This window comes from Panthera uncia, chromosome F1, assembly GCF_023721935.1.
Source record: "Panthera uncia isolate 11264 chromosome F1, Puncia_PCG_1.0, whole genome shotgun sequence".
In the NCBI taxonomy this organism is placed as follows: domain Eukaryota; kingdom Metazoa; phylum Chordata; class Mammalia; order Carnivora; family Felidae; genus Panthera; species Panthera uncia.
Genome location: NC_064813.1, coordinates 21,960,492 through 21,987,312, shown reverse-complemented (window position 1 = coordinate 21,987,312; position 26,821 = coordinate 21,960,492). Strand labels below are relative to the sequence as shown.

The window sequence follows — 26,821 nt, the reverse complement described above, 5'->3', positions numbered from 1 at the left end:
TGCCTCCTAACCTCAACCTTAAGTATCTTATTACAATCTCATTTAATAATAAAAAAAATTCTGCTTCAGGCATGGAGTCTAATTTCTTTTGTATTTTAATTGTCTATTAGATTCATGAGTATATAGTAAGTTCTTAGAATAATATGTATTGAAATAAGAAGTGTATAAAACTGTATGTGGGGGGTGCCTGGGTGGTTCAGTAAGTTAAGCTTCTGACTTCTGACTTTGGCTCAGGTCACAGTCTAGCACTTCATGGGTTCAAGCCCCACATCGGGCTCTGTACTGACAGCTCAGAGCCTGGAGTCTGCTTCAGATTCTGTCTCCCTCTGTCTCTGCCCTTCCCCCACTTGTGCTCTGTCTGTCTCACTGTCTCAAAAATAAATATTAAAAAAAACTATATGTGGAGTAAAATCCTAATTATGTAAATAGGTCTACAGATAAGCCCAGGTACACACACACATGCACAAATTTGGAAAGAAATACCAAAATATTGATTATTTGCAGGTAGTATAATAGTGTTATTTATTTTCTTCTTATACAATTGTCTCTTTTCCAGTTTTTTTACATAGCATATGTTACTGTTTTGATAAGAAACAGTTTCAATATAAAATTTGAAAACAAGAATGTAATATGAAGTTATTTATGTTAGATGTAGAAGCAGGATTTTTAGAACTGATCCCTCAAAACTTTTGGTCAAACTGAATCCCAGTGTTATGCAATTGATAAGAGAAACCAGATTTCTTCTAATTGTTTCAGTATATAAATCAGTTTAATAGTCATGAACAGTTTTATAGTCATTCTGTTGTAGTATAGGAATCCAAAACTAATTAGCTTACCTAGTCTTTGAAATGATAGGTACACTATAACTTAAGAGTTTTTTTTTCTCATTCTTTATTAAAGGTAGTCATTTTTAATTGGTATAACATCTTGTGTTTATAGCAAATTTTAAATATACTCTCATGTTGTTTTAGTTCTCCTTTGTCCTCTTAGTAGTTGAAGTATTCGCCTTTTAATGTGATGCCTCTTGAACCATACTTTCCTTTCACATTTCTGGTCAGAGTTAAGCACTATCATCAATCTTATTTCTCATGCCAGAAATCTGAGTCATTCTAGACATTCCTTCTTTTTCACGTCTCACATTAAATTGTCACCTAAGGAGGGCATCTGGGTGGCTCAGTCGGTTAAGCGTCCGACTTCGGCTCAGGTCATGATCTCACGGTTCTTGAGTTCAAGCCCCGTGTCAGGCTCTTTGCTGACAGCTCAGAGCCTGGAGCCTGCTTCGGATTCTGTGTCTCCCTCTCTCTCTTCCCCTCCCCCACTCGCACTCTGTCTCTCTCTCAAAAATAATAAATGAACATTAAAAAAAATTAAAAAAAAATTGTCACCTAGGTAATGTTGGACCTAAAGTATCTTTGCATCTATTTCGTCTTCTTCCTTCCTGCTGTCTATTGGTTTTCATTATCTTTTGCCTGGTCTATTTTAACTGCCACATTGCTGGTCTCTCTACTTCCAGTCTTTCCCTGACCCTCCCAGTTCATCCTGTATATTCTTCCAGTATGATCCATCTAATATATATAAACTTAATTGTGATACTGTGTTTCTAATTTCCTTCATGACTTCCACGGATCTTCAGGGTAGGGTCTGGCATCTAGCATGGCATGGAAGGACTTTTGTTTTCTTCCAAGTCGTCCCCCACTTTTATTTCTTACCACTTTGTATGCACACCACACACTTTTGAACCTCTCAGATATGCTGTGTTGTATCCTTCCTCCATGCCTTCGAACTTGCTATTCCTTCTGTCCCAAATGCTCCCCTTCTGCTTGTCCCGTTTGCTTCCTGCTCGTCCTTCAAAACCCGTCTCAAGTACGGATGGCTACCTTTCCCAGATAAACCCAGAGTCAGTCTGTGCATCATACCTGATATACACTTTTATTATTGTACCTCTTAGTGTCCTGTCATTGTTTATTTACATGTTTGTTTTCTCCACTAGACTATGAATTCTCCCCACCCAAGAGTATATCTATTCTTTACCCCTTGGTGTCTCTCTGTAGCATGGGATCCTGCTGCTGTTTTCTTCCTGGCTTTTAAAAGATAAGGTCCCCATTTTGATATTTAACTCATTTCCTCTCCTCCAGAGTATATGTATTCACTTTTCCTTTTTATACATGCTGAAGATTTCAGGATAATACTCATTCACCCACCCTACCTACTCCTCAGTTAATTCTGTAAAATGGGAGAAATGCACAGTTGTTGTTCAATAAGGATTGTGATAGTATTATTTATGGGAAAACTGAATGGGAAAAGAGAGAAAGGCCTTCTGTCTCTTATCTCGTATTTACCCCACACCCAGTCATAGACCCACTATTGAGTGGTCTTTAAGAAGCAGAAAAAAGTCTGACATTGATGGTGCCATTTGACTGGTGTGATAAGTTGGCAGGGACATTGTAATACATGGGTTCTTTGAAGAATGGGAGTGGAGGCAAGATTACAGTGAAGGTAACAGAACTTAAGTCTAAGGGACTTTGTTTTGTGTGAACCCCTTCCAAGGCTCTGGGAAATGAGTTGAAATGTGTTCACAGAATTAAAAAGGTGTGAGGAACAGATATGCAAAAGTAAGACATTTAAACTGTGATTGGTTAAGACTGCTGTCTTCTTCAACTCCAACTTCCCCCCTCAACCCATGTGCCCTTGTGTCCAGTGAAATTGGGGTGGTCTTGACTATTTTTTAGTAGTATAAAACTACTAAAGTTCTAGCAATACTATAGGCACCAAATGTGTCAATATATGAAGTTGAAAGTGTTAAAGCATCCCAGATAAGAATTTAAAAGTGCTTTTTGATAAACAGTATTAGAGAAAAGACTAAATTATCTTTCTATTCTCTTTATAGAAAATATTATGCATTTTTTATTATGGGAATAAGACAAAGAATATCAGTCAAAATGCAGTGAAAAAGTATCATAGACTCTTGTTCGTTAACAATAACAAAATTGTTATTAATTTCTAGATTTGTCAGGCTTTAATAATTTGAAATGTATGTGTCTGATTTTTTATCACAGGTAACTATTTTTGTTCCAACTTTTATAGTTGTGATTTTATATATTTTTTTCCTTAAGTAGGGCTCCCAAACTGAACAAGCTTTGGCCCCAGAGGATTTGAGTCTGTCTCTAAACAGGAAGTTTGGGGAAACATCGATGTTCTGTTATCGTCTGCTGAAGCAGCTTTTCATTGCTTTTCAGAGACCCAGAACTTTCTCCCCTGCTCAAAACATGAATTTATTAGTGGTGAAACAGAATATATTACCCTAGTTTTTTTGTTTATTAAATTTTATTAATTTATTTTGAGAGAGAAAGAGCATGAGAGGGGGAGGGGCAGAGAGAGCAGGGGCCAGAGATCCCAAGCAGGCTCTGTGCTGTCAGCCCGGCGCCTGACGTGGGCTCAAACTCATGAACCATGAGATCACGACATGAACCAAAACCAAGAGTTGGACACTTAACTGAGCCACCCAGACATCCCAACCCTAGTTTATGGTAGCAAATGCCAAATGCAGGGGTTCTCTAGTTGCTTAAAATCTGGCCTTGTTAAACTATCATAGGCAGGGAACATACTCTTTCACCCTTGTGTATCTAGTATAGAACTGCTATTTGGTAAAGTGACTGTACTTAAATGTTTATTGACTTAATATAAAATCCATTTTCAGACCATAAATCAGTTTTATTCTTCCATCAGCTGTTAAAATACTGTGATAATTAGTTTTAACATAAATAGAGATACTATTTAGCCCAAAGACCCTAATAGGCTATGGATTGGATGGCTCTTCCCATTATTTCCTCCTCCCGTCCCCCAGGGTTGAAATATGTTCTCCTGCCTCTGTTTCACTTTTACTTTGTTATCTATTCTTTTTCGGACTAGATTACCTGTTGATACATGTTGGTGTGCTGATGGGTCTTTCTCTGACTTAATCCATTACTTTCATTAACTTCCCAAATTTGAGTCTTGCTTTACTTTCCCCTTTTACCCTTGGGACCTCCTAAGATTTGCACAGTTGTTTCCAACTACCATCTCTGGAGGGATGATTTAGTTGTAGGAGCTAATAAAGTTTTACTGTAATTTGAAAGGAAGATGTTTGGCAAGAGCTGAGTATTCACCTATTGCTAACATTATTATTATTGCTAATGTTACCAGTAAAATCCAGGCTGTTATATAAATTGAAGGGTCCTTACTAAAGATTAGAGGGAATCTGGAAAGAGTTAGTGTTACTGAGGTTTTTGTGTATGGTGCCAGGTTTTAAAAGCTGTATAATGTTGAAGTTTTACCACCTCTATAAAGCTTTTCCCAATAATTTTAGTCCATGTTGATGGCTCCTCTTCCTGACTCCCTAAAGCACATCGTTATTAGCATTTATGCCTTGTGGAACCTTTGAATGACTGGACCTTTAAAATCCTCCAGTTTCTCTCCTCATTGAATGTACTTAAAGCTGTACTGAATGACATTTGAATGTATACTTCCTAAAGCTTCGTTTTTGAGTTTGTTATTAATTCTTAGGAGGCTGTTTGGAAATATGGAAAATATGATGAAATCTTGAGTACTTTATAATCAACACTTGTTAGAGCAGATATATACAAACGGCTCCTTTTAGTGGTATATGGCCTGGGGTCAATGAAGCTTGCCTATAACTTGACTGAATGTTAAAATGTCTAAATAATGTGTAAATCAGGAATGGTGCAAATCAACATATCAGCGTGGAGACAGTTAAGTCATTAAGGGAAATGTTTGCAGTGCCCACCCAAGTTCTTACAGTGGTTCATAGCATGAGATTTATAATTTGAGGGATCCTCAACCAGCTGTGTTAGGATCTATTTGTTCCAATATGGTTATGATTAAGGAAGAAAAGAATGGTAGTGTATAGGCTATAAGATTTTCCCATCTCAATGAGAAGAGCACTTGTATTAACTTAATCAGCCAACTGCTGTTAAGTATTTAATGCATTTAAATCAACTCTCTTGTGTTTTTCCCAAACTCAACAAACACCTGACAGTGCAGTGTATTTACGTTTTAAGTGTATGTGGAGGGATGTCGTTTTAAACTAAGGCATAATTTGGAAGTTGCGTAGAGTCAAAATTATGCTTAAAACCCATTGAATCATTTCTGAATTATTAGGACATAGGTCCTTAGGAGCTCAAAATCTGATTTGTTTTCCTCTCTCCCCTTCTCCCACCTTTCCTCTCCTTCTTTCCCTCCCTCCCTCCCTTCTTTCTTCTCCCACTTCTTCCTGCCCCCTCTCTTTTCTTCCTTGGGTCAGTTGGAATCTAAGATTTCTTTCAAAGGTAGGAATGTTAGGAGTGATGGGAACCTAAAGAATGTCACCCTATATTATAATCTTTACCATGATTAACAGCATGAGATTTAGGGTTCTTTGCCTTTTTTTGGAATCTTATATCTTATCCTTACTGACAATGTGTTACATACAATAAAATGTAAATATTTACAGGATATGGAAAAAATTTAATGAAGTAAAATTTGTGAAGTTCTTAGTACAAGGCTTAGCATGTAAGTGCTTCTTAAATGGCATCCATCATTAGATAGATAGATAGATAGATAGATAGATAAAATGGTAGCCATCAAAACAATTATACAGTTATAATTTGAAGCCCAGAATAAGTCTGCTTCTAGAAGCCAATAGAGAAATCACGTGGTCATTAAGTGTCCTTGTAAATATATGATTGATGTACATTTGGCAAATGTATGTCTGCCCCAAAGAAATAAGTTCCCTACCCTAATTTTATTCAATCTCAGCTGAAATTAGGTTACTGAACCAGATCTTAGACCCTAGTAAATTCTTCTTGGGAATGAATTCTGTATTTTGAGGGTCTTTTGAAAGAAATCTTGCTAATTTTCATTAGGTGTTTGTTGTAAGGAACCAATAGGATTTTTACATGTCAAGTAGAAACCAGACAATCTTGTGTTTTAGCTTCTTCCAGTAAAATGGGATTGGGGGTAGATCAGGGCACATAAGTACATACTATTCTTAATTGTTATGAATTAAGGTGTTCTCTAGAACTTGGAGGCATCTCAGCTCATAGTCTCTTCTTCTCTTAGTTATTTAATGACTATTTTAAAAAAACACTTGAAAAGAGCCTGTAGCCCATTTATGAAATGCAGAATTTCTTTGCAGTGTGAATTATTTCATTCTCTAATTTATCTTTTTTAAGTAAGATGTTCACATACTTCAAAATATTTGTTTGTTTAGTAATGCAAAAGACTGTTCTACAGAAGAGACCGTACCTCTCTGGAGTTTTTTTTTAAGTTTATTTATTTATTTTGAGAGAGCACCAGTTGGAGAGGGGCAGAGAGAGAGAAGGAGAGAGAGAATCTCAAGTAGGCACCGCACTGCCAGTGCAGAGCCCAATGCGGGACTCAAACTCACAAACCATGAGGTCATGGCCTGAACTGAAGTCAGACACTTAACCAACTGGGCCACCCAGGCACCTCTGTAAAGTTGTTTCAAAAAACCCTTCTCTAAGCTGCCAGAACTGATACATGAATTCAGCAAAGTTTCAGGATACAAAATCATTGTACAGAAATCGGTTGCATTTGTATACACCAATAATGAAGCAACAGAAAGAGAAATGAAGACACTGATCCCATTTACAATTGCACCAAGAACCATAAAATACCTAGGAATAAATTTAACCAAAGATATAAAAGATCTGTGTGCTGAAAACTGTAGAAAACTTATGAAGGAAATTGAAGAAGATACAAAGAAATGGAAATAATTCCATGCTCATGGATTGGAAAAATAAATATTGTTAAAATGTCAGTACTATCCAAAGCAATCTATATATTCAATGCAATCCCAATCAAAATTTTACCAGCATTCTTCTCAAAGCTAGAACAAAACAATTCTAAAATTTGTATGGAACCATAAAAGACCCCAAATAGCCAAAGTAATCTTGAAAAAGAAAACCAAAGCAGGAGGCATCACAATCCCAGACTTTAGCCTCTACTACAAAGCTGTAATCATCAAGACAGTGTGGTATTGGCACAAAAACAGACACATAGACCACTGGAATAGAATAGAGAACCCAGAATTGGACCCACAAATGTATGACCAACTAATCTGACAAAGCAGGAAAGAATATCCAATGGAAAAAAGACAGTCTCTTTAGCAAATGGTGCTGGGAGAACTGGACAGCACCATGCAAAAGAATGAAACTAGACCACTTTCTTACACCATACACACACACACACACACACACACACACAAAACTCAAAATGGATAAAGGACCTAAATGTGAGACAGGAAACCATCAAAACTCCAGAGGAGAAAATGGAAAAACCTCTTTGACCTCAGCTGCAGCAATTTCTTGCTCAACATGCCTCCAAAGGCAAGGGAAATAAAAGCAAAAATGAACGATTGGAACCTCATCAAGATAAAAAGCTTCTGCACTGCAAAGGAAACAGTCCACAACTAAAAGGCAACTGGCAGAATGGGAAAAGATATTTTCAAATGACATATCGGATAAAGGGTTAGTATCCAAAATCTATAAAGAAATTACCAAACTCAACACATGAAAAACAAATAATCCAGTGAAGAAATGGGCCGAAGATATGAATAGACGCTTTTCCAAAGAAGACATCCAGATGGTGAACAGACACATGAAAAGATGCTCAACATCACTCATCATCAGGGAAATACAAATCAAAACCACATTGTGGGGTGCCTGGGTGGTTCGGTCAGTTAAGTGTCCAACTTCAGCTTAGGTCATGATCTCAGAGTTCATGGGTTCAAGCCCCATGTCAGGCTCTGTGCTGACAGCTCAGAGCCTGGAGCCTACTTCAGATTCTGTCTCCTTCTCTCTCTGCCTCTCCCTTGTTTGCGCTCTCTCTCTCAAAAATAAATATTAAAAAAATTTTTTTTAAACCACATTGAAATACCACCTCACACTGGTCAGAGTAACTAAAATTAACAATTCAGGAAGCAACAGATGTTGGTGAGGATGTAGAGAACTGTTGGTGGGAATGAAAACTGATGCAGCCACTCTGGAAAACAATATGGAGGTTCCTAAAAAAATTAAAAATAGAACTACTCTATGACTTAGCAATAGCACTATTAGGAATTTATCCAGAGGATAAATTTGGGAGTGATGATGTGTTTCATTTTTTTCCCTCCACTAAATACCTGTCTATTTTAGACTGGCAAAAATGGAAAAAATCTCAGTGAAGTCAATTCTCTCATTAAAACTCTTCCTAGTGCTGATTCATAGGGGCACATGTACCCCAATGTTTATAGCAGCGCTTTCAACAATAGCCAAATAATGGAAAGAGTCTAAATGTCCATCAACTGATGAATGGATAAAGAAGATGTGGTTTATATACACAATGGAATACTACTTGGCAATGAGAAAGAATAAAATCCTGCCATTTGCAGCAACATAAATGGAACTGGAGGATATTATGCTAAGTGAAATAAGTCAGCCAGAGAAAGACAGATATCATATGTTTTCACTCATATGTGGGACTTGAGAAACTTTACAGAAAACCATGGGGGAAGGGAAGGGGAAAAAAATAGTTACCAACAGAGAAGGAGGGAGGTAAACCATAAGAGACTCTTAAATACAGAGAACAAACTGAGGGTTAATGGGGGCGGCAAGGGAGAGGGGAAAACGGGTGATGGGTTTTGAGGAGGGCACTTGTTGGGATGAGCACTGGGTGTTGTACGTAAGCGATGAATCATGGGAATGTACCCCAAACAAGAGCACATGGATACACTGTATGTTAGCTGACTTGACAATAAATTATATTAAAACAAAACAAAACAACCTTCTCTTATCTCGCTTTGAAAATCTGGCTGAACTATGAATCCTCCTTTCGTGTATTGTTTCCACATACTTATATAACTCTGCATATCTCTTCAGCTAAAAGGCTAACTTTAGGGGTGCCTCGGTGGTGCCCAGGTAATGATCTTGCAGTTTGTGAGTTCAAGCCCCAGGGTGGGCTCTGTGCTGACAGCTGGGAGCCTGGGGCCTGCTTCAGATTCTGTGTCTCCTTCTATCTCTGCCCCTCCCCCACTCACACTCCATCTCTCTCTCTCTCTCTCAAAAATAAAAATAAACATTAAAAAAAACTAAAAAGCTAACTTTAATAGTACTTAAGTATTTCTATAACTAGGGGTGTTTTTGTTACCCATAAAGAGCCTGCAGTAAGTTTGGACTTTTTCCTGCTTTGGTATAGCCAGGAGTGAGACCACGACTAGTTTATGTATAGGCATGCATGCAGTTATGCATGTATGTACAGATACACGTATCATGTGTATACATGAAGACACTTACTTATGTTCTTGTGTGTTTTTACAATTTCATTTCCTTTAATAACTAGGAAGTGTTTTAATGAGAGAATTTACTTCACTGAGATTTTTTCCATTCTAAAATAGACAGGTATTTAGTAGAGGGGAAAAAAATGAAGCACGTCAACACTCCTAAAAACCTAAGCAAGCATAAAAGGATTCAAACGGGAAACATAAATGAAAAAAATCAAGCTTTTATTTTTTTCTCAGCCTTATTGGGGTATAATTGAGAAATAAAACTGTAAGATATTTAAAGTATACGTTGTGATATGATATACTTAAACATTGTGAGAAGATTCCTCCCATTTAATTATCACATCCATCACCTCACATATTTATTGTTTTAAAAATTGTTATTTGGTGAGAACATTTAAGTCCTACTCTTTAATAAATTTCATTAATTTAATACAGTGTGATCAGCATGGTATCACTCATATGTGGAATCTAAAGAATATGTCAAACTCAGAAATAGAGAGTAGAAGAGTGGGGGAAATAAGGAGAGGTTGGTAAATGGATACAAACTTTGAGCTGTAAGATGAGTAAGGTCTGTGGATCTTATGTATGAAAGTCAGTCTTTCATATTTTTATTATTTTAAAGTGTATTTTCTGGCAAACCAAATTTCCTCAGTCATTTGTAACACATCGAAGTTGTGACACATAAGAATTTTATGAATATACATTAATGAAATATACTTGGACACTTTAAAGTAGCCAGCAGGAATGATTTTACCCTTCAAAAATGTTGAACGTGTGCTTTTATTTTTTCGGCTGTTGCACATTAGAGAATTCCCATCATGTTAAACGTGTGGTACACATATTTTACACACATTTTAGGAGCTCACAGAATTGAAGGTTGAGGGTACTTTTGTCATCAGTCCTCCGTAGTCTCCCCATTGAACCCAAATTTCCTAGTGCTGTCCCCATTTCTAACCCTTCCCCCAGCCCATGTTCTCCGAATGACTTGGGTAAAATGTTCGTTCCACCAGAAAGCCTTTAAAAAAATAACCTATAACACAAATTATTTCTTATTTTGCATACCCTTAACACAAGCATTGCACAGACTTGTACAATGAATCACAAACCACACTTGTTTTTGAACACTCACTGTTGGAAAAGCTCCGCGTACAGTTTTCCAAATCAGGCAGGTATTAGATACACAAAACGTAATACAAATGGATACTATTAGCAGAAGACCTTCTCAAGAGATCTCAAAGTGTGACATTTCTGTGGTGGATTTGCTAAAATTTGCTAACTGTGAAGTTGGGTTTGTCAGCACTCTGTGAATGGGCCCATCCTCAGGAAGAGACTGTCATTAACCAAACTCATAGCAGTGTTGTATAAAATCAGAATGCCAACTCATTCATTTGTGGTGAGAAATCTAACTGCCATAAGTCTAGAACACTTGTATTGACATGGTTAGTGCATTCGCTCCCTGCAGGCACATATACAGGGTGGGCAGATTGTCATCTGAAGGTTTCCTGGAATGAGAACAAGGGAAAACTTGTTCCAAGACTCCATTTCAAGCCATTATGTGTGAGCATCTAAGCTTCTTGTCACAGGATGATATATTTCTTCCTTTGTGTAAGTTCTTAGAGGGGAGGAGCTGCAAGGGAAACTTCATGACTTTAAATTCCATGATATCTCCTGTCTGGATCTCTCAACTGAACTGGTCCAGTCCCATATATCTGAACATCTCCTTTGTACTTCTACTTGGATGTCTAATAAATAGATATCTTAAATTCAGAATGCCCAAGCTGAGAGCCTCCCTCTCATTCTCATGCGTCCACCCCTTTAAATCAACCCCTCCCACAGTCTTCTCAATCTCAGTTAATGGCAACAGAGGTCAGAGGTTTCATCTTCAGACCGACCCCCACCCCCCCCCCCCCCCCCCCCCCCCCCCCCGCCCACATCCAGTCTTCGGGAAACCTTGTCAAGCCTGACTTCAGCAAACTTCCAGAACTGGTCACTTCTCTTTGCCCCACTGCCACAGGCCTTTTCTGGGTCACCCTGGGTCATCTCCCACCCAGATTATTGCAACAGCTTCATATCTGATCTCCTTGCTTCTGCCCTGGCACCCCCCTAGAGTCTAATTTCAACACAGAAGCTGGAGCGATCTTTTTACCACATGTCCTAACATGGAACTCCTGAGCTATCAAGGCTTAACTCCCATCTGTCCAAACACAGGAATACATAGGATCACAGTACTATCTACTTACTCTTGAAATGAAAATGAGCAGTGTAGTTTGCATGACTACATATCTGATGTACGTGGGAGCTCTCTGAATTAGTGTCTGTGTAGAATACAACATTTCTTAAAGGGAAAGTAATGAAAATGTGCTAACTTGAAGCTTACATGTTTTATTAATATTCCACAGTAAGAGCAATTGTTTAGATTTCAGAACAACAAAGATGTCTTTTTTTCAAGGAGGAATCTCTGACATTGTTTAGCATTACTATCACATGGAGATACTAAAAAACAGACCAACTTTTAGTAAGTTTTATTATTATTATTTTTTATTTTCCCACAGACAGTGTACCTTTTTATTGCCTGCATCCAGGGTGGATGGCCGACATTGCCAGCACTTTAGTATTCTCTTGGCTTGGGCTTTATCCTGGATATGACTGGGAATCATTAAAATTTTTTGAGTAGAAAAGTGCATCCCAGTTTAGGACTATACACTGAACATTTGTATTCTTCTTTTTAGTGTTGGTTTTTATTGTTGAGACACAAAGAGGAGTGGGTTGGGGAGGGGCAGAGAGAGGGGGAGACACAGAATCTAAAGCAGGCTCTGAGCTGTCAGCACAGAGCCCGACATGGGGCTGGAACCCACAAACCATGAGATCATGACCTGAGCTGAAGTCAGAGAGGCTTAACTGACTGAGCCCCCCAGGTGCCCCTGAGCATTTGTATTCTTATCTTGCTTATTTATTACTTGAAAGTAAGAGCTAGTTAATTTGTTTTTAATGTCTACCCCATTTCTCCATCTAGATTGTCATATTATAAGGCAGGAAATATATTTGTATTTCTTTGGTATTCTTTATAATATCCTATATTATCCTTTATATTCAGTAGATGCCCAGTTACTACTTGGCGACTTCCAAGAATATTCTGTATTATGGGCTGTATGGTGGAATGCGGAGTAGAAATGAATTTGAACCTGGGGGGAAAGGCTCTCCTGGTTATCCAGAGGGTCAGAGTGAAGGCTGCCTCTGCTATTATGTAAGGTTTACCACAAAAAGATGGTCTTGGACATGTAGCAAGTCTTTCTCACATCAAATACAATCTAGATTTAAAGGCTTTAATATTTTTATACAATTTAATTCTTGATAATTTTTTGCCCAATAGTGATAAAAATATGTAGCTAATCAGATCATTGTTTTGCATGCCACTTCTCATTAAAAACCCTTGCACTGGTTTTTGTTCTTCGCTAGCTTTATTTCTGATTTATTCTTGAAAACTGCCATTTTTCTTTATGATACTTCAGAAAATGTGCAAGGTTACTGGGATCAAAAGGCCAGCCCTGCTTCTTTCTAGTTGTGTGACTTACAAACTTTGCAATCTAGGCCTCAGTTTTGTTTTTGTTTTTGTTTCTTCATCCATAAGATGGAGATAATCGTACTGTATCAAAGAATTGTTGCAGAGTGTTGTAAAGCTTCTAACGGTACCTAGCATGTAACAGCACTATAAAAGTACGTACCATTATTAGGATTAATATTACACAAATCTTTTTCAGAACAGGTTCTGATTATTAGATGGGTGCATTTAAACCTAACTCTGCCTTTTCCATTGCTCTTGCTTTATTGAGTTCATTTTCTGACATTCTTCCATTACTGAACTTGAAAATCTGCACCCAGGGCTACTGTGAGGCATACATTTTGGCATTAAAAAAAAAAAAATTACTGACAACTTTAGAGATTTCTCCATTGCATTTTGAAACCCTAAGCTAACTAACCAAATAAAGAAATAAAAACTAAACAGAGCCTGGTGCTCACATTTGAGACCACAAATGCAAGTTTTGGGGCACCTGAGTGGCTCAGTCAGTTAAGCGTCCAACTTCGGCTCAGGTCATGATCTTTCAGTCTGTGAGTTCGAGCCCCGCATCATGCTCTGTGTTGACAGCTCAAAGCCTGGGGACCACTTCAGATTCTGTGTCTCCCTCTCTGTCTGTCCCTCCCCTGCTCATGCTCGCTCTCTCTCTCTCTCCCTCTCTCTCTCTCTCAAAAATAAATAAAGACTAAAAAAAATTTAAAGACCACATATGCAAGTTTGTACACTCTTCAGCTCCATATTGAAAATTCGGTGCTGAGAGAGGGCTTGTCACAAATGAATACAGAGCCCAAATGCTACCTTTTCACATACTCTTAACTCTAAGGCTAAGGATCTGGCATACAGTTTCTCCTTTACTCTCTACCTCCCTCTTTCCCCCTTTTCCTTTTTCTTGCAAATATTTATTGGGAATTTACTAGATCCTATGCACTATATTAGCTTCAAGAGACATAGTAGTGAATATGTCTCTGTGCTCTCTGTCATGGGACCCAGAGTTTAGTAGGGAAGACAAATGATAAACAACAACAAAAATACAACTATATGCACAATTTAATTAAAATTGTGTATAATACCATATTTCTGTTCTTCCAATGAATGGACAAAAGATGTTCTGGGGATGTTCTTTGGATGTAATTAATTGCATTAAAAATGTCCTTCAAATTGCATCAAAAAGAATAAAATACCTAGGAATAAATTTAACTGTGGAGGTGAAAGACCTGTACACTAAAAACTATAAGACTTTGATGAAATTACAAAGAAATGGAAAGCTACTCCCTGCTTGTAGATTGGAATAATTAATATTGTTAAAATGTCCATATTTCCCAAAGCAATCTGCAGATTCAAAACATGCCTGTCAGAGTTCCAATGGTATTTTTCACAGAAATAGAACAGTCCTAAGATTTGTATAGAACTACAAAAGACCCCAAATAGCCAAAGTAAACTTGAGAAAAGAAGAACAAAGCTGAAGACCTCACACTTCCTGGTTTCAAACTATTATTACAAAGCTATAATAATCAAAGCATATGGTATTGGCACAAAACAGACACTTAGATCAATGGAACAGAATAGAGAGCCCAGAAATAAACCCATATATGTATATAGTCCATTAATTTACAGCAAAGGAGCCAAGAATAGACAATACAGAAAAGACAAACTTTTCAATAATGATGTTAAGAAAACTGAACAGTCAGATGTAAAAGAATGAAACTAGACCACTATCTGAACACCATACACAAAAACTAACTCAAAATGCAGTAAAAACTTAGATATGCAACCTGAAACCATAAGACTCCTAGAAGAAAACATTGGCAGTAAGCTCCTTGACACTGACCTTGGTGATGATTTTTTGGATTTGCCACCAAAAACCAAGGCAGCAAAAGCAAAAAATAAACTGCTGGGACTACATCAAACTAAAAAGCTTCTGCACAGCAAAGGAAACCATAAGCAAAATGAAAAGGCAGTCTATGGAATGGGAGTGGATAGTTGCAAAGCATGTATCTGATAAGGGGCTAATATCCAAAATATATAAATAATTCATGCAATTCAATTTCAGAAAACCAAACAACTTATCAAAAATGGGCACAGGATCTAAATAGACATTTTCCAGAGAAGACATACAGATTATCATCAGGTACATACAAAGATGCTCAACATCACTAATCATCAGGAAAATGCAAATCAAAACTACTATGAGATACTACCTCACACCTGTTACAATGGCTGTTTCCAAAATGACAAATAATAATTGTTGGCGAAGATGTGGAGAAAAAGGAATCCTTGTGCACTATTGCGGGGGGAGGGGGGGGGAATGTAAATTGTTGCAGCCACAATGGAAAAACAGTATGGAGGTTCCTCAAAAAAGGAAAAATAGAACTATTATCCATCGATTTCATTTCTGAGTTTTTATCCAAAGAAAATGAAAACAATAACTTGAAAAGATATATGCACTCCCATGTTCATTACAGTATTATATGCAGTAGCCAAGACATGGAAGCAACCTGAGTTTTTACTGACAGATGAATGAATAAAGAAGATGTGGTATATATGCACACAGGAATATTATTCAGCCATAAAAAGAAGGAAATCTTGCCATTTGTGACAACATGGATGGACCTTGGGGGCTCAATTTTATTATGCTAAGTGGAATAAGTCAGACGGAAAAAGACAAATAGTGCATGATCTCACTTGTATGAGGAACCTAAAACAAAAACAAAACCCAAACCAAAACTGAGTTCATAGATAACGGAGAACAGACTGGTGGTTGTCAGATGTGGAGAGTGGTAGAGGAATTAGAGAAATGGGTGAAGGGGATCAAAAGGTACAGTCTTTTAGTTATAGAATAAGTCAGTCTTGGGGATGTGATGTACCACATGGTAGCTATAGTTAATAATACTGTAGTGTATGTTTGAGAGTTGCTAAGAGAGTAAATCTTAAAAGTTCTCATCATAAGAGAAAAAAATTATAACTATGTATGATGATGGATATTAACCAGACTTATTGTGATTATTTTGCCATGTATACAAATAATGAATAAAACTCATATAACCTTATATGTCAATTATATCTCAGTGCAGGGGAAAAAAAAGATGTCCTTCCAAGCAGCTAAACAAAGCTCTTCTTCGTGTTTTGTTCTTGAAGGGTATAAAAAAAATGATTTTGCTTCCATTTCTGCTTAGCACTATTATATTTCATAATGTGTAACAATGTATCCTGATTTTGTGCTTTGAAATAATACTTGCATCTCATTCCCATGTAAAATAGACATATGACCTTAATTTTATTTTGTTATGTTTTTAAATTTACATCCAAGTTAGGTAGCATATAGTGCAACAATGATTTCAGGAGTAGATTCCTTAATGTCCCTTACCCATTTAGCCCATCCCCCTCCCACAACCCCTCCAGCAACCCTCTGCTTCTCTATATTTAATAGTCTCTTATGTTTTGTCCCCCTCCATGTTTTTATATTATTTTTGCTTCTCTTCCCTTATGTTCATCTGTTTTGTGTCTTAAATTCCTCATATGAGTGAAGTCATATGATATTTGTCTCTCTTTGACTAATTTCGCTTAGCATAATACCCTCTAGTTCCATCCATGTAGTTGCAAATGGCATGGATTCTTTCTGAGTGCCGAGTAATACTCCATTGTATATATATACCACATCTTCTTTATCCACTCATCCGTGGATGGACATTTGGGCTCTTTCCATACTTTGGCTGTTGTTGATAGTGCTGCTATAAACATTGGGGTGCATGTGTCCCTTCGAAACAGCATCCCTGTACCCTTGGATAAATACCTAGTAGTGCAATTCCTGGGTTGTAGGGTAGTGCTATTTTTTAATTTTTTGAGGAACCTCCACACTGTTTTCCAGAGTGGTTGCACCAGCTTGCATTCCCACCAGCAATGCAAAAGAGATCCACTTTTTCCACATCCTTCCCAACATCTGTTGTTGCCTGAGTTGTTAATATAAGCCATTCTGACAGGTATGAGGTGGTATCTCATTGTGGTTTTGATGTGTATTTCCCTGATGATGAGTGATGTTGAGCATTTTTTCATGTGTTGGTTGGCCATCTGTATGTCTTCTTTGGAGAAGTGTCTATTCATGTCTTTTTCCCATTTCTTCACTGGATTATTTGTTTTTGGGTGTTGAGTTTGATAAGTTATTTATAGATTTTGGATTCTAACCCTTTATCTGATATGTATATGACATTTTAAATATTGATCATTACATATGATATAAAATATATAAACTAAGAAAGTATCTTCAAGAACACAGGAGTCTTATATAAAACAATTATTGAGCTAGAATAAGTCTAGTTAGGTATTTAAGAGGTACAAGAACTCTTTGAAATATGTTTCCTATCTGTAAAATAAAGGAGCTGTATTAGATGCTCTCAAAGCCCCTTGGAGATATAAACTGATAGGAATTATTAGAGAAACATTTTTAATTAAAATTTTAATGTATAATTAATGGTTACCTAGTGGTTTGAAACAGTTTTTACATTAGTAAAAATGTACCAATCCAAAGATTCTCAGATTATTGTAATTCTATTCCATTTGTCATTAAACAGAAGATTATTTCCAATCTCATGAGAACATTTCTCATGGTTAGACAATTAAAGATTTCTTTCTTATATGTAGTAACATAGGAGGCCATAAATCTCACTAATGGTAATTCTGTAGCCTGCAGTGATCTTCATTAATGTATGCACTGGTAAAATCTATATTTTTTAACAAAATGGATTGCATCTGTTTTGATTTGATTTTTTTATAAGTGGATAAAAAAGTGACTTTTCAGAAGTCTAAACTGTATCTTTCACAAGTAATATTATGATACATAGTAATCCTTTGTGAAAGCTTCATAAATGTTGGTGATTTGCAAACAGTATTGAGTAAACTCAAAAGCTCTCATATTCCATACCATTTGAACACACTTGCCTTATGAAAATGTAACTAAAGTAGAAACTCTTCCATTTTTATAAGAATGCCTAGGACTTAGTGATTTCTCTGCATACGTAATAGACAATGAATAGATTCCCAGTGATCTATCATAACCTCTGCATTGGGTTTGAAGGAAAGATATATTTGAGGAGCCATCCAGAGATATATATTCATTTAAAGAGGGATGTATAAAAATTTTCTCTTCCATTTCTGTTGCATTTCATTGTTAAACTTGAGGTGGGATGCACTTCTTGTTTACTAATTCTTTTTCTTCTTTTCGACTAATCATTTACAGCCACATTATGTGTCTTACCATTAAAACAAATGTTCTCATTTATCTAGTTCTCTTGTCCTTTGCCTTCTTGCATCTCCTCACTGGACATTATCCTCAAAGTCGTTTGTTATCAGTCACATTTCTCATTTGCTTTCTCAGACAGTAAGCCAGTATTTCCATTTCCTTCAGTTAGACAGCCATATTCTATGTATAAGAAATAAAAATGTCAACACTCAGATTATTAAAATGTGTTTTACTTAGTCCAATAGTAGTTACAACCAGTCTGATTTCTATAGCCATATGGACAGATTTATTGAGCAGATGATACATACATTTCTATTCAAGCGTGATCACTGAGAGAACCCATTTTTCAAATATGGCATCTGCTTCTTTAGACAATTGTTTTGATATATACTTCATTTTGTATATAAAATCCAGGTGCCTTCTAAGGTTAAAACTTGAGGAAATATGTAATTTCCTTTTAGGGGTAATTAACTATAATGGATTTGGTCTTTCTGTTCAATTTGTCTATGACACCACTATAAGGTTTGTGGGTTGTTTTTTTTTTTTTTTTTTTTTTGTAAAATAACGTTTGTACTGTATTAGTCCTCTGCTTAAAGCCTTTCACGTAATTTTCCAGTGACATATTTAGGATAAAATCCAAATGTCACAGCCTGACTGGGTGATCATACGTAGTTTGCCCCTGATGCTTCTGCCCTCATCTTCTACGTCCCCTTCTGAACACTTCACCGTAGCAACATGGTTTCACTCATGTTCCCAACATATCTGGAGTACTTCTGTCTTCAAGTATTTTCTCAGGTCCTCTCTTCTTCCTGGAATGACGTCGCCCCCTCTTTTCTCATTGACAGAAATACTGTCTGACTTTCATGAATGAATTTTTTCACTTTGCGCATGAAGCCACTGGTGAAATATTCATTGAGGGGAAAGAAGGGGATTGAGATATAGCGGCAGGGAAACCTTTGTCTATTATGTGGCAACTATTATGATGGACGCTTTACATACATTACTTCAGCAAGGGCTCTCTGTTTCATAAATCGCCATAACGTTTTTTATTTCAGAAGAAGTCATTATTATCCTCATTATGACCAACTTCATGGACATTAGTGCATATCCCACCTCTGTCATGTGCACAGCATGCCATGTGGTTTCCGGTGTACAAAGATGAAAGAGATGTGGGCTGTTCTTGACCCTGGAGAAAAGACAGGAAGATTCATTAAAGCTAAATAATGTATAAAGCTTGCGAAAAATTTAGTAAACACTAGTTCAGAGAGGAAGAGTGGTTGCTAAATATTGACTAAAATACTTAGTACCTGGAAGAGTAGCTTGAACCATAAACGTGTTTTATAGATGAACATAATTGCCTAACCATTGTTTCTTATGTGATGTGTTAGCTACTTTCCTCATCCTTGTGGACAAAAATCAAGGGGTGGTTTTTATAGAGAATGAAGTTATTACACAGTACTTGTTGTCGGATTGATTTGTGACTGCCACTATTGTAATTAAAAAGAAGGTTTTATTTTGGGATGAGCACTGGGTGTTGAATGGAAACCAATTTGACAATAAATTTCATAATAAAATAAAATAAAATAAAAAAGAAAGTTTTATTTATTTCAAACATTTAGGCTGTAGCTTCATATTCAGCTCTGTTTAGTATTTTACGCATAATTACAAGGGAAATTATTCATGATAGGATATAATCTTGAAAGATATATGAACCAGAGGAAGATCAGAGGTAGATTAAAGATTATCATGATTTAGAATCAATTGTAGTAAGTTCAAATAAGCAGTTCCTACCCAGACATGCACTATTTGTTTAATGAGAACTTGTATTTGCTGTTGCAGAACACTTCTGAGAACTGGAAGTCTTTCTTGTTTACAGTGAAGCATTAACACCTTTTTATAACCTAATTTCTTAATATTTTCCCCAAGACAGTGTTTGCAAAATACACTACTTTCATTCATTCTAACCTGAAATATTTTTCTATTTTTCAAAAAATACAGTGGCTAGTTTCTTCCATTATTTTTGGTACTTTCTTATTTTATCATAAAAAATGAATATTTTCTGGCATTGCAATTATTTTGCAACATTTGATATACTGCAATATATATTATGATATTCTATATATAATTACCATATACTATATTTCAACAATTCATAGACCCAACATATTGAAATTGGATTAGATAATTTGCTAGTTATCTTTTAAAAATTGTATCTTAAAAGAAATCCAGAAAGAGAGAATGGAGGGAAATGGGATCTCACAATATTGGCAATCCCATGTTTTTTATAGGTTCTTTTTTATTTCTCTTGAAAAATATAAAGCTGTCCGTAATATCTCTGCCTATTTCACTTTACTGGCTTTCAGACATCATAATCTCATTTTTAATATATTATTCCAAATAGAAAACTTGAAATCTGAGCATGGATTACACTAGTTACTTTATTCTGAAGCTACTACAATAACTGGATGTAGGAAAAGGTTTCTCTTCACCGTGATGGAACTAAACCCCATACTAGTACAGGAAGTGCCAATTCATGTGATTAACCAAAGAAAAATACTGTATCTGAAGTCATGGATGTGTAATACTGTAAATGTTTCTGACATCACTCATGCTTCTTCTTTTCTTTTATAGGTGCTAAAATGGGTAGAGGAAGCAGTGCAGTCCTCTAAAGTTCACCTGTTATCAACAGATCATTTGGAACAAGCTGTAAACACTTGGAAAATTCCTTTTGATCCTAGCCTAAAAGAGGTTACTGTGTCTCTGAGTGGCCCTTCTCCAGGGATTGAAATTCGCAATCCTTTAGGTGAGATATATCATACATCATATCATAAAATACGAAAACCATGAAAGGTAAAAGTTTTTTGCACACTTATTTATGTCAAGTTAATGCTAACTTTACGAATAAATTCAGTGAATTCAAAAATGACTAGGAAGGATTTTTTTAAAAATAAAACTTTTTAGTCATAAGTATTGTTGAATTAACATGAGATTCAAAAAACTGAAACTCCTAATAATTTATATAGATCAGATTTGGTAACTTAATTGTAACTAAACTACTCAAAAGAAAAAAAATATTGAAATTGAGCCTGAAATTATATTTTCCTAATTTATGTATGAGGAAATATTTCATGTAACATATTCTATAAAATTTCGTATTTTGTGTTATTTTTAATGAATCACATGAAAAACCTCCTTTTAAAACTAACTGCCTATTTTTTTTTTTTTACCATATTGTCTTCTTGATAGGGTTGACTTTTACAGAAGAGAGTTAAAAACCACATTCTTATTCTTAATAGAATAATGTTTTAAAATTTTTTTTTTCAACGTTTTTTTATTTATTTTTGGGACAGAGAGAGACAGAGCATGAACGGGGGAGGGGCAGAGAGAGAGGGAGACACAGAATCGGAAACAGGCTCCAGGCTCCGAGCCATCAGCCCAGAGCCCGACGCGGGGCTCGAACTCACGGACCGCGAGATCGTGACCTGGCTGAAGTCGGACGCTTAACCGACTGCGCCATCCAGGCGCCCCGAATAATGTTTTAATTTACTTTGCTTCCTCAGTTATATGTCATAACCCTAGGAATTGACCTGCTTCCTTGGCTAATTGAATATTCTAATAAGACTTACATTGAAGAGGAATCTAGTAAAGATAGAAACCTCATTTTCCCTATCATTTGCATTTAGAATTTATTTATTTATTTATTTGATTATTTATTTATTTACCTACCTATTGATGTTTGTAACATATTATCATTTCCATTGTGGCTTTAGTGTGCTGCTTTTTTTAAACCTATTTGTGAGTATTTGTAAATGGAAAGAGAGTAACTAGCTTATTCAATTTAAGTCTTAAGAAATAACTAATGCCTAAAAGAAAACAGCATAGGAAATTGTCCCCAAAGACCACATTCATGCTACCAATCAAAGTGGAGATTTACCAAACAAATAAGACCTATTTTTCAAGACTCCTATGGGTTTAGCTGAATACATGAATTTGTCTGTTGAGGTAGCATTCCATTCTAACCTTCCATGCTCCCCAGGAAAGATTTGTAGTTTTCACTACCTGGATAATTAGAAATATGTTATTCACTGTATTATGTTTCTACTACTTTAAAAAGCCATCGACATTGATATTTTTAAAGTTGTTTACAATAATTGTAAAACTTCTGATGCAAACATAGATTCTTATAATTGATTTGTTTATATAACTGCAGAAGGAGTCTATAGGAGAGCCACGAGTGAATAACTAAACTATGGCTTAATTCCTAATTTGCTTTTCTTCTTCTCTATGTCCCAACTATTAGATACTTTAGGTAAATCTCAGGTCATAGGAGATAGTATCATGCTACTTTATTTCACTGCCTCCTTTAAATGTGACAATAAAAGCTTTCTCCTGTGCTTCATGGAATACAGGTTAATGTTTTGGGCTTCGTGCACAAATATGCCCAAGGCTCTCATGTTAGTAATACCTTGAGTGATCTCCAAAAAGACATTTATTCTGGTTTACTGTTCTTGCCGTCTGTTAAATCTAAATGTCTCTAGTGACTGCACGTAACTTCTCAGTAGCCATAATAATTGTTACCTAGGCTGGCTTTGGAAATATGATTGCAGTCTGCCAGTTGTTATTTTTGTTTTAAGACCAAATCCTCATAGCAAATGGGAATCTGATACTTCAGTTTCAATGTCCAGAAACCATAAAATTAAACGTATTTTAGAAATAAATAATGTTTTGAGCTATAGGCACACATGTCCATCAGGTAATTTGTACTGGAAATGTATACAGCTAGTACACATAGCTGAAGGAAAGCTTATGCTTGTTACCTTTATGTCTGTCTTTCAGGGAAGCTGATAAAAAAAGGATTTGGCCTGAATGAGCTATTAAATATCCATAACTCTGCCAAGGTGGTGAATGTTAAAGAGCCAGAGGCTGGAATGTGGACAGTGAAGGTATGGTTATTTTACAAAGTCTGTTTATTTTGTTTTGATGTTGGCATGTTTTATAAAGTATATACAATATTTATATCTTCTCTTGTAATCACGGAGAATGCTTTTACTAAAAAGCAGTATACATAATGCATTTGTAAAGGTGTCTTGATCACGTGAATTTGGTAGTGTTAAGTTTTGATGACCATGAACGGCATTGATATCACCACAGAATACACTTAAATTCTCAGATAGTTTTCCAATAATCAAACCTGTAGATTGACTTTTTTATGCACCTCCTTTTTCCAAAACAATCAGAGATGGAGCTAGTCGAGAATAATGGTTAGGGACATAGGCTCTAGTACGGGGATGCCTGGGTGGGAATCTCAATGCTGCTACTTAAAAGCTTTATTTCCTTGGGACTGTAGAGTTCTCTGTGCCTTGCTCTCCTCCTCCTAATGTCAGAATAAAAAAATAATACTCTTTTACTTCATAAAATTGTGCTGAGAATAAAATTAATATGATACAAATGAAATACCTAGCATAGTTCCTGTTACAAAGTAAGCACTCAGGTTCTGTTGGCTCTTGTTATTTGGATAGATCTACATTCATTGTTTACTTGAACCCAATATGGTGTTTGGATCCTAGAATTACACGAAGTAGTATATATTCACTCTAAGCATTGTATTATGGTAATATGGAGGAGAGAACATACACCCCGAATTCAGAATACCATAAATTGAAATCCAGTTCTGCAGTAGATTATGTGTGTGACTCATTGTCGTGGATATTCTGAGGGACTTGCCCATGTTTCTCAGGCTTTTCAATGTGCTCTGGCCTAATTCCAACTCCAGTATCTGCATTTCTGTGCCTAAGAGGTTTTTTTTTTTTCCAGAACAGAAGAAGGCTGTTCTGCCAGAGAATTAAACCCCTCAGGAGCAGCTTTCAGTCTCTGGCAGGAATAAACTCCAGTTGTCCACATGGGAGCAGGACTGAAAGCACGCCCTTCTGGGGCTACATTCCTTTTCCTGTATCACTTCCCTCTTCCTATGAGCATCCTTTGTACCTCCCAAATAAACAGCTTGCTCTAGAATCCTTCTGGGATAACTCAAATTGAAGATACCCCTTGCATCATTTACTCTTGCTATCTCAGCTTCCCTACATTAAAAAAAAAAAAAAAAAAAAAAGAAGATTCATGGGCTCATGATTGAAATGTTGGAGCTGCTGTGAATGTGCATGGAAGTGTTCATACCCCAGGCATCTGAGGTGCCATTTCTTGCATGCCAGTTTTCTTTTTTGTTTGCTTTTTCCTTTTTAAAAGAATACCTATATTAACTTTCCCAGCTTTAAAAAACGAAAGCTTCCATTGTAACTTCATTCAAGCCCTAGAATATTCTCAGAACTCTCAGCCTTATAGGGAAAGAAGAAACGGTCATATGGATTTTTTGGGGGGGTGGGGGGGAGTGGATAATATGGGATAAGGGTTTGGGTGAAAAGGCAGTGTGAAATGTAATGGCCCCATCTGCCTGTTTTATTCACCTCCCATGCGCTTACTAGGTGCTCAATATTTACTGAGGGCATTCAGTTGTAACGATGCAATGTTTTACTGCTATATTTTAAACAAGTGTAGCCAAATTGGATGGTATAGTTAGTTATTTTAACCAACTCCCCCAATGTATGACTAGTGTTGAGTCTGACCTTCTGTGACCACAGTAAGTATAGGAGGTTTAGAGTCTTTTTTTTCCCTCAAATACTTTAAGCGTGACCTAAACCAACAATGTGTTGACTAGCAAGTTCAGTGAGGCAATTTCTTCTTGCTTTCTGAATAAGCATCAAGTTACTGATTGTGAAATATGTACAAGTGATGACATTTCTTTTGTATTATTGGCAACTTATTGCAAAGTATATGAACCTCTTTTGCAGGTGATTTGGATTGCTACCTGTAGTATTTCCTCTAGTAAAACTCTTGCCCAGAAGAAGAGAAATATTGCATGGCTGTTGCTTTATCTTGTGCCTAACACATCTACCCATTCAGTCATCCATCCAATAAACATTTATGGAGTTTTGCCCTTGGCCATGTTCCCTGATACTTAATGGGCACTAAGCACATTTTAATTGATAATTAGAACAGAAAAGCACTGAGGATTACTTTGTGAGTGAGGAGGGAGACGATAAGGGGATGAGGTGAAGGGGACTCTGTTTAGACAAGTCTGTAAGTTCAGACTCTTAAGGAAACAATGAAAAGACACAGTAAATAGATAAGAGTTCTCACAAAAAAACCTCTGGTTCTGATGTCACACCATTTATAGAGTACAATTAGTGGTAGCTAAACAAAGGATATACATTACAATGCAATCTGAAGATAATAAACTTATTTTGCTCCTATATGAAATACCAAAATAATATATCAGGTTGATGCAAAGGAAATTGAGCTGAACCTAGAGACATAAATATCACTGCTGACTTTGGATCTCCCTTTTTGATGGCTAATGAGTGATAATGTTTTACATGTGCACTTTCTCAAGAAGAGAAATGTCTGAGATTAGATAGTATTATCTCTGGTGCTATCTCTCATGCACTCAGCTATCTGGAAAATGTCTGCTCTATCAGTAGAATTCATAATGGCTTGTTGAATATTTCACATAGCAGTTTTTATCCCAAGTATGGAAAACTATTATTTCACTTTAGCATGGTATTCCAGGGCCACCCAACTGAGCCTCAACCAATCCTTCTAACTCTTGTCTGTCACTTTCCTTTACACTCTAGTCAAATATAACTTTGTACTTTCTCTCATCCTATCTCCTACCACATTCTCTTGACCTGTGTTTTCTCTTAAGTTGTTCCTTCTCCTAGAATGCCCTTCCTTTCCATCTGACTTCTGATTTTTATGGCAAATGACAACACTTTTATCAAGCCTTTTCTGACTTTTTTTTCCATTTAAAGGCTCTCTTTTCCCTGTGGCCTTATACTGCAGTTTTTCTGCACCTCCCTTTTTGATGATTTCTCTACAGATTTTATATTTATTTCTGTACAGGTTTTCTCTTCCTATTTTACTCTAGACCAGATTTTGTTGATGGTATATGCCACAGATGTCTGGGAAAGAACTACATGAATATTCATGAATAAAAATGAATGCATTTATTTTGATAATATCCAAGGAAGCAAGTTGAAGAGTTGATTTAGTTATGTGCTGGCATGGAACTCTTTAATTTGTCCATGATTTAAAATACTGTGAGAGTGGCAATTTCTTTTCTTCTGTGGTTTTCCTCTAAAACCTTGGTAATTACTTTTCTGTAACTTATTAGGACACTGTTACGAAATAGACAATGAGTTTACTCATCTGTATAGTTCACATAAATGACTCAAATGCTTTAAGTTGCCTCTGATGCAGGTAAAAACATGTTAGAAATAGATGAGTAAGAAGAATGTAAAGGTTTACTAAAAACACAAGATAATGTTGTTTTATGTCCCTAAATTTCCATTGTAGAGAAATTACAAATCCTGAATCTCGTTTCTGTGCAATACGGATTTTCCATTCAGGCAGCTATATCTATATATAGAATGTTTGAACATAACCACAAAAACTCTCAGGCCAAATTTTGTTCCTTAAGTGAAGCTTCCTACAAAGACATTAAATAATTGTCAGCACCCTTCGGGTTTAGGTGGCACAAACTGTTTCTATTAGTCTAGGATTATCAGTGTGATCAATGTAATCCAACACATCCCTTGGGGCACATTTCCATTAAGTAAATTTGGATAAACTGTCCTTAGATAAT

General features: G+C 36.3%; 1 protein-coding gene across 1 annotated transcript in view; it reads left to right on the top strand.

Annotated features, from left to right (window-relative positions):
- The window catches only part of HMCN1 (hemicentin 1), a 463,881-nt gene that overhangs the window by 147,248 nt on the left and 289,812 nt on the right, over window positions 1–26,821 (top strand). The window contains exons 5-6 of the mRNA XM_049634070.1: window positions 20,758–20,929; window positions 22,963–23,069. Of these exons, the coding sequence (XP_049490027.1) occupies window positions 20,758–20,929; window positions 22,963–23,069 (279 nt within the window). The remainder of the gene's footprint in view (window positions 1–20,757; window positions 20,930–22,962; window positions 23,070–26,821) is intronic.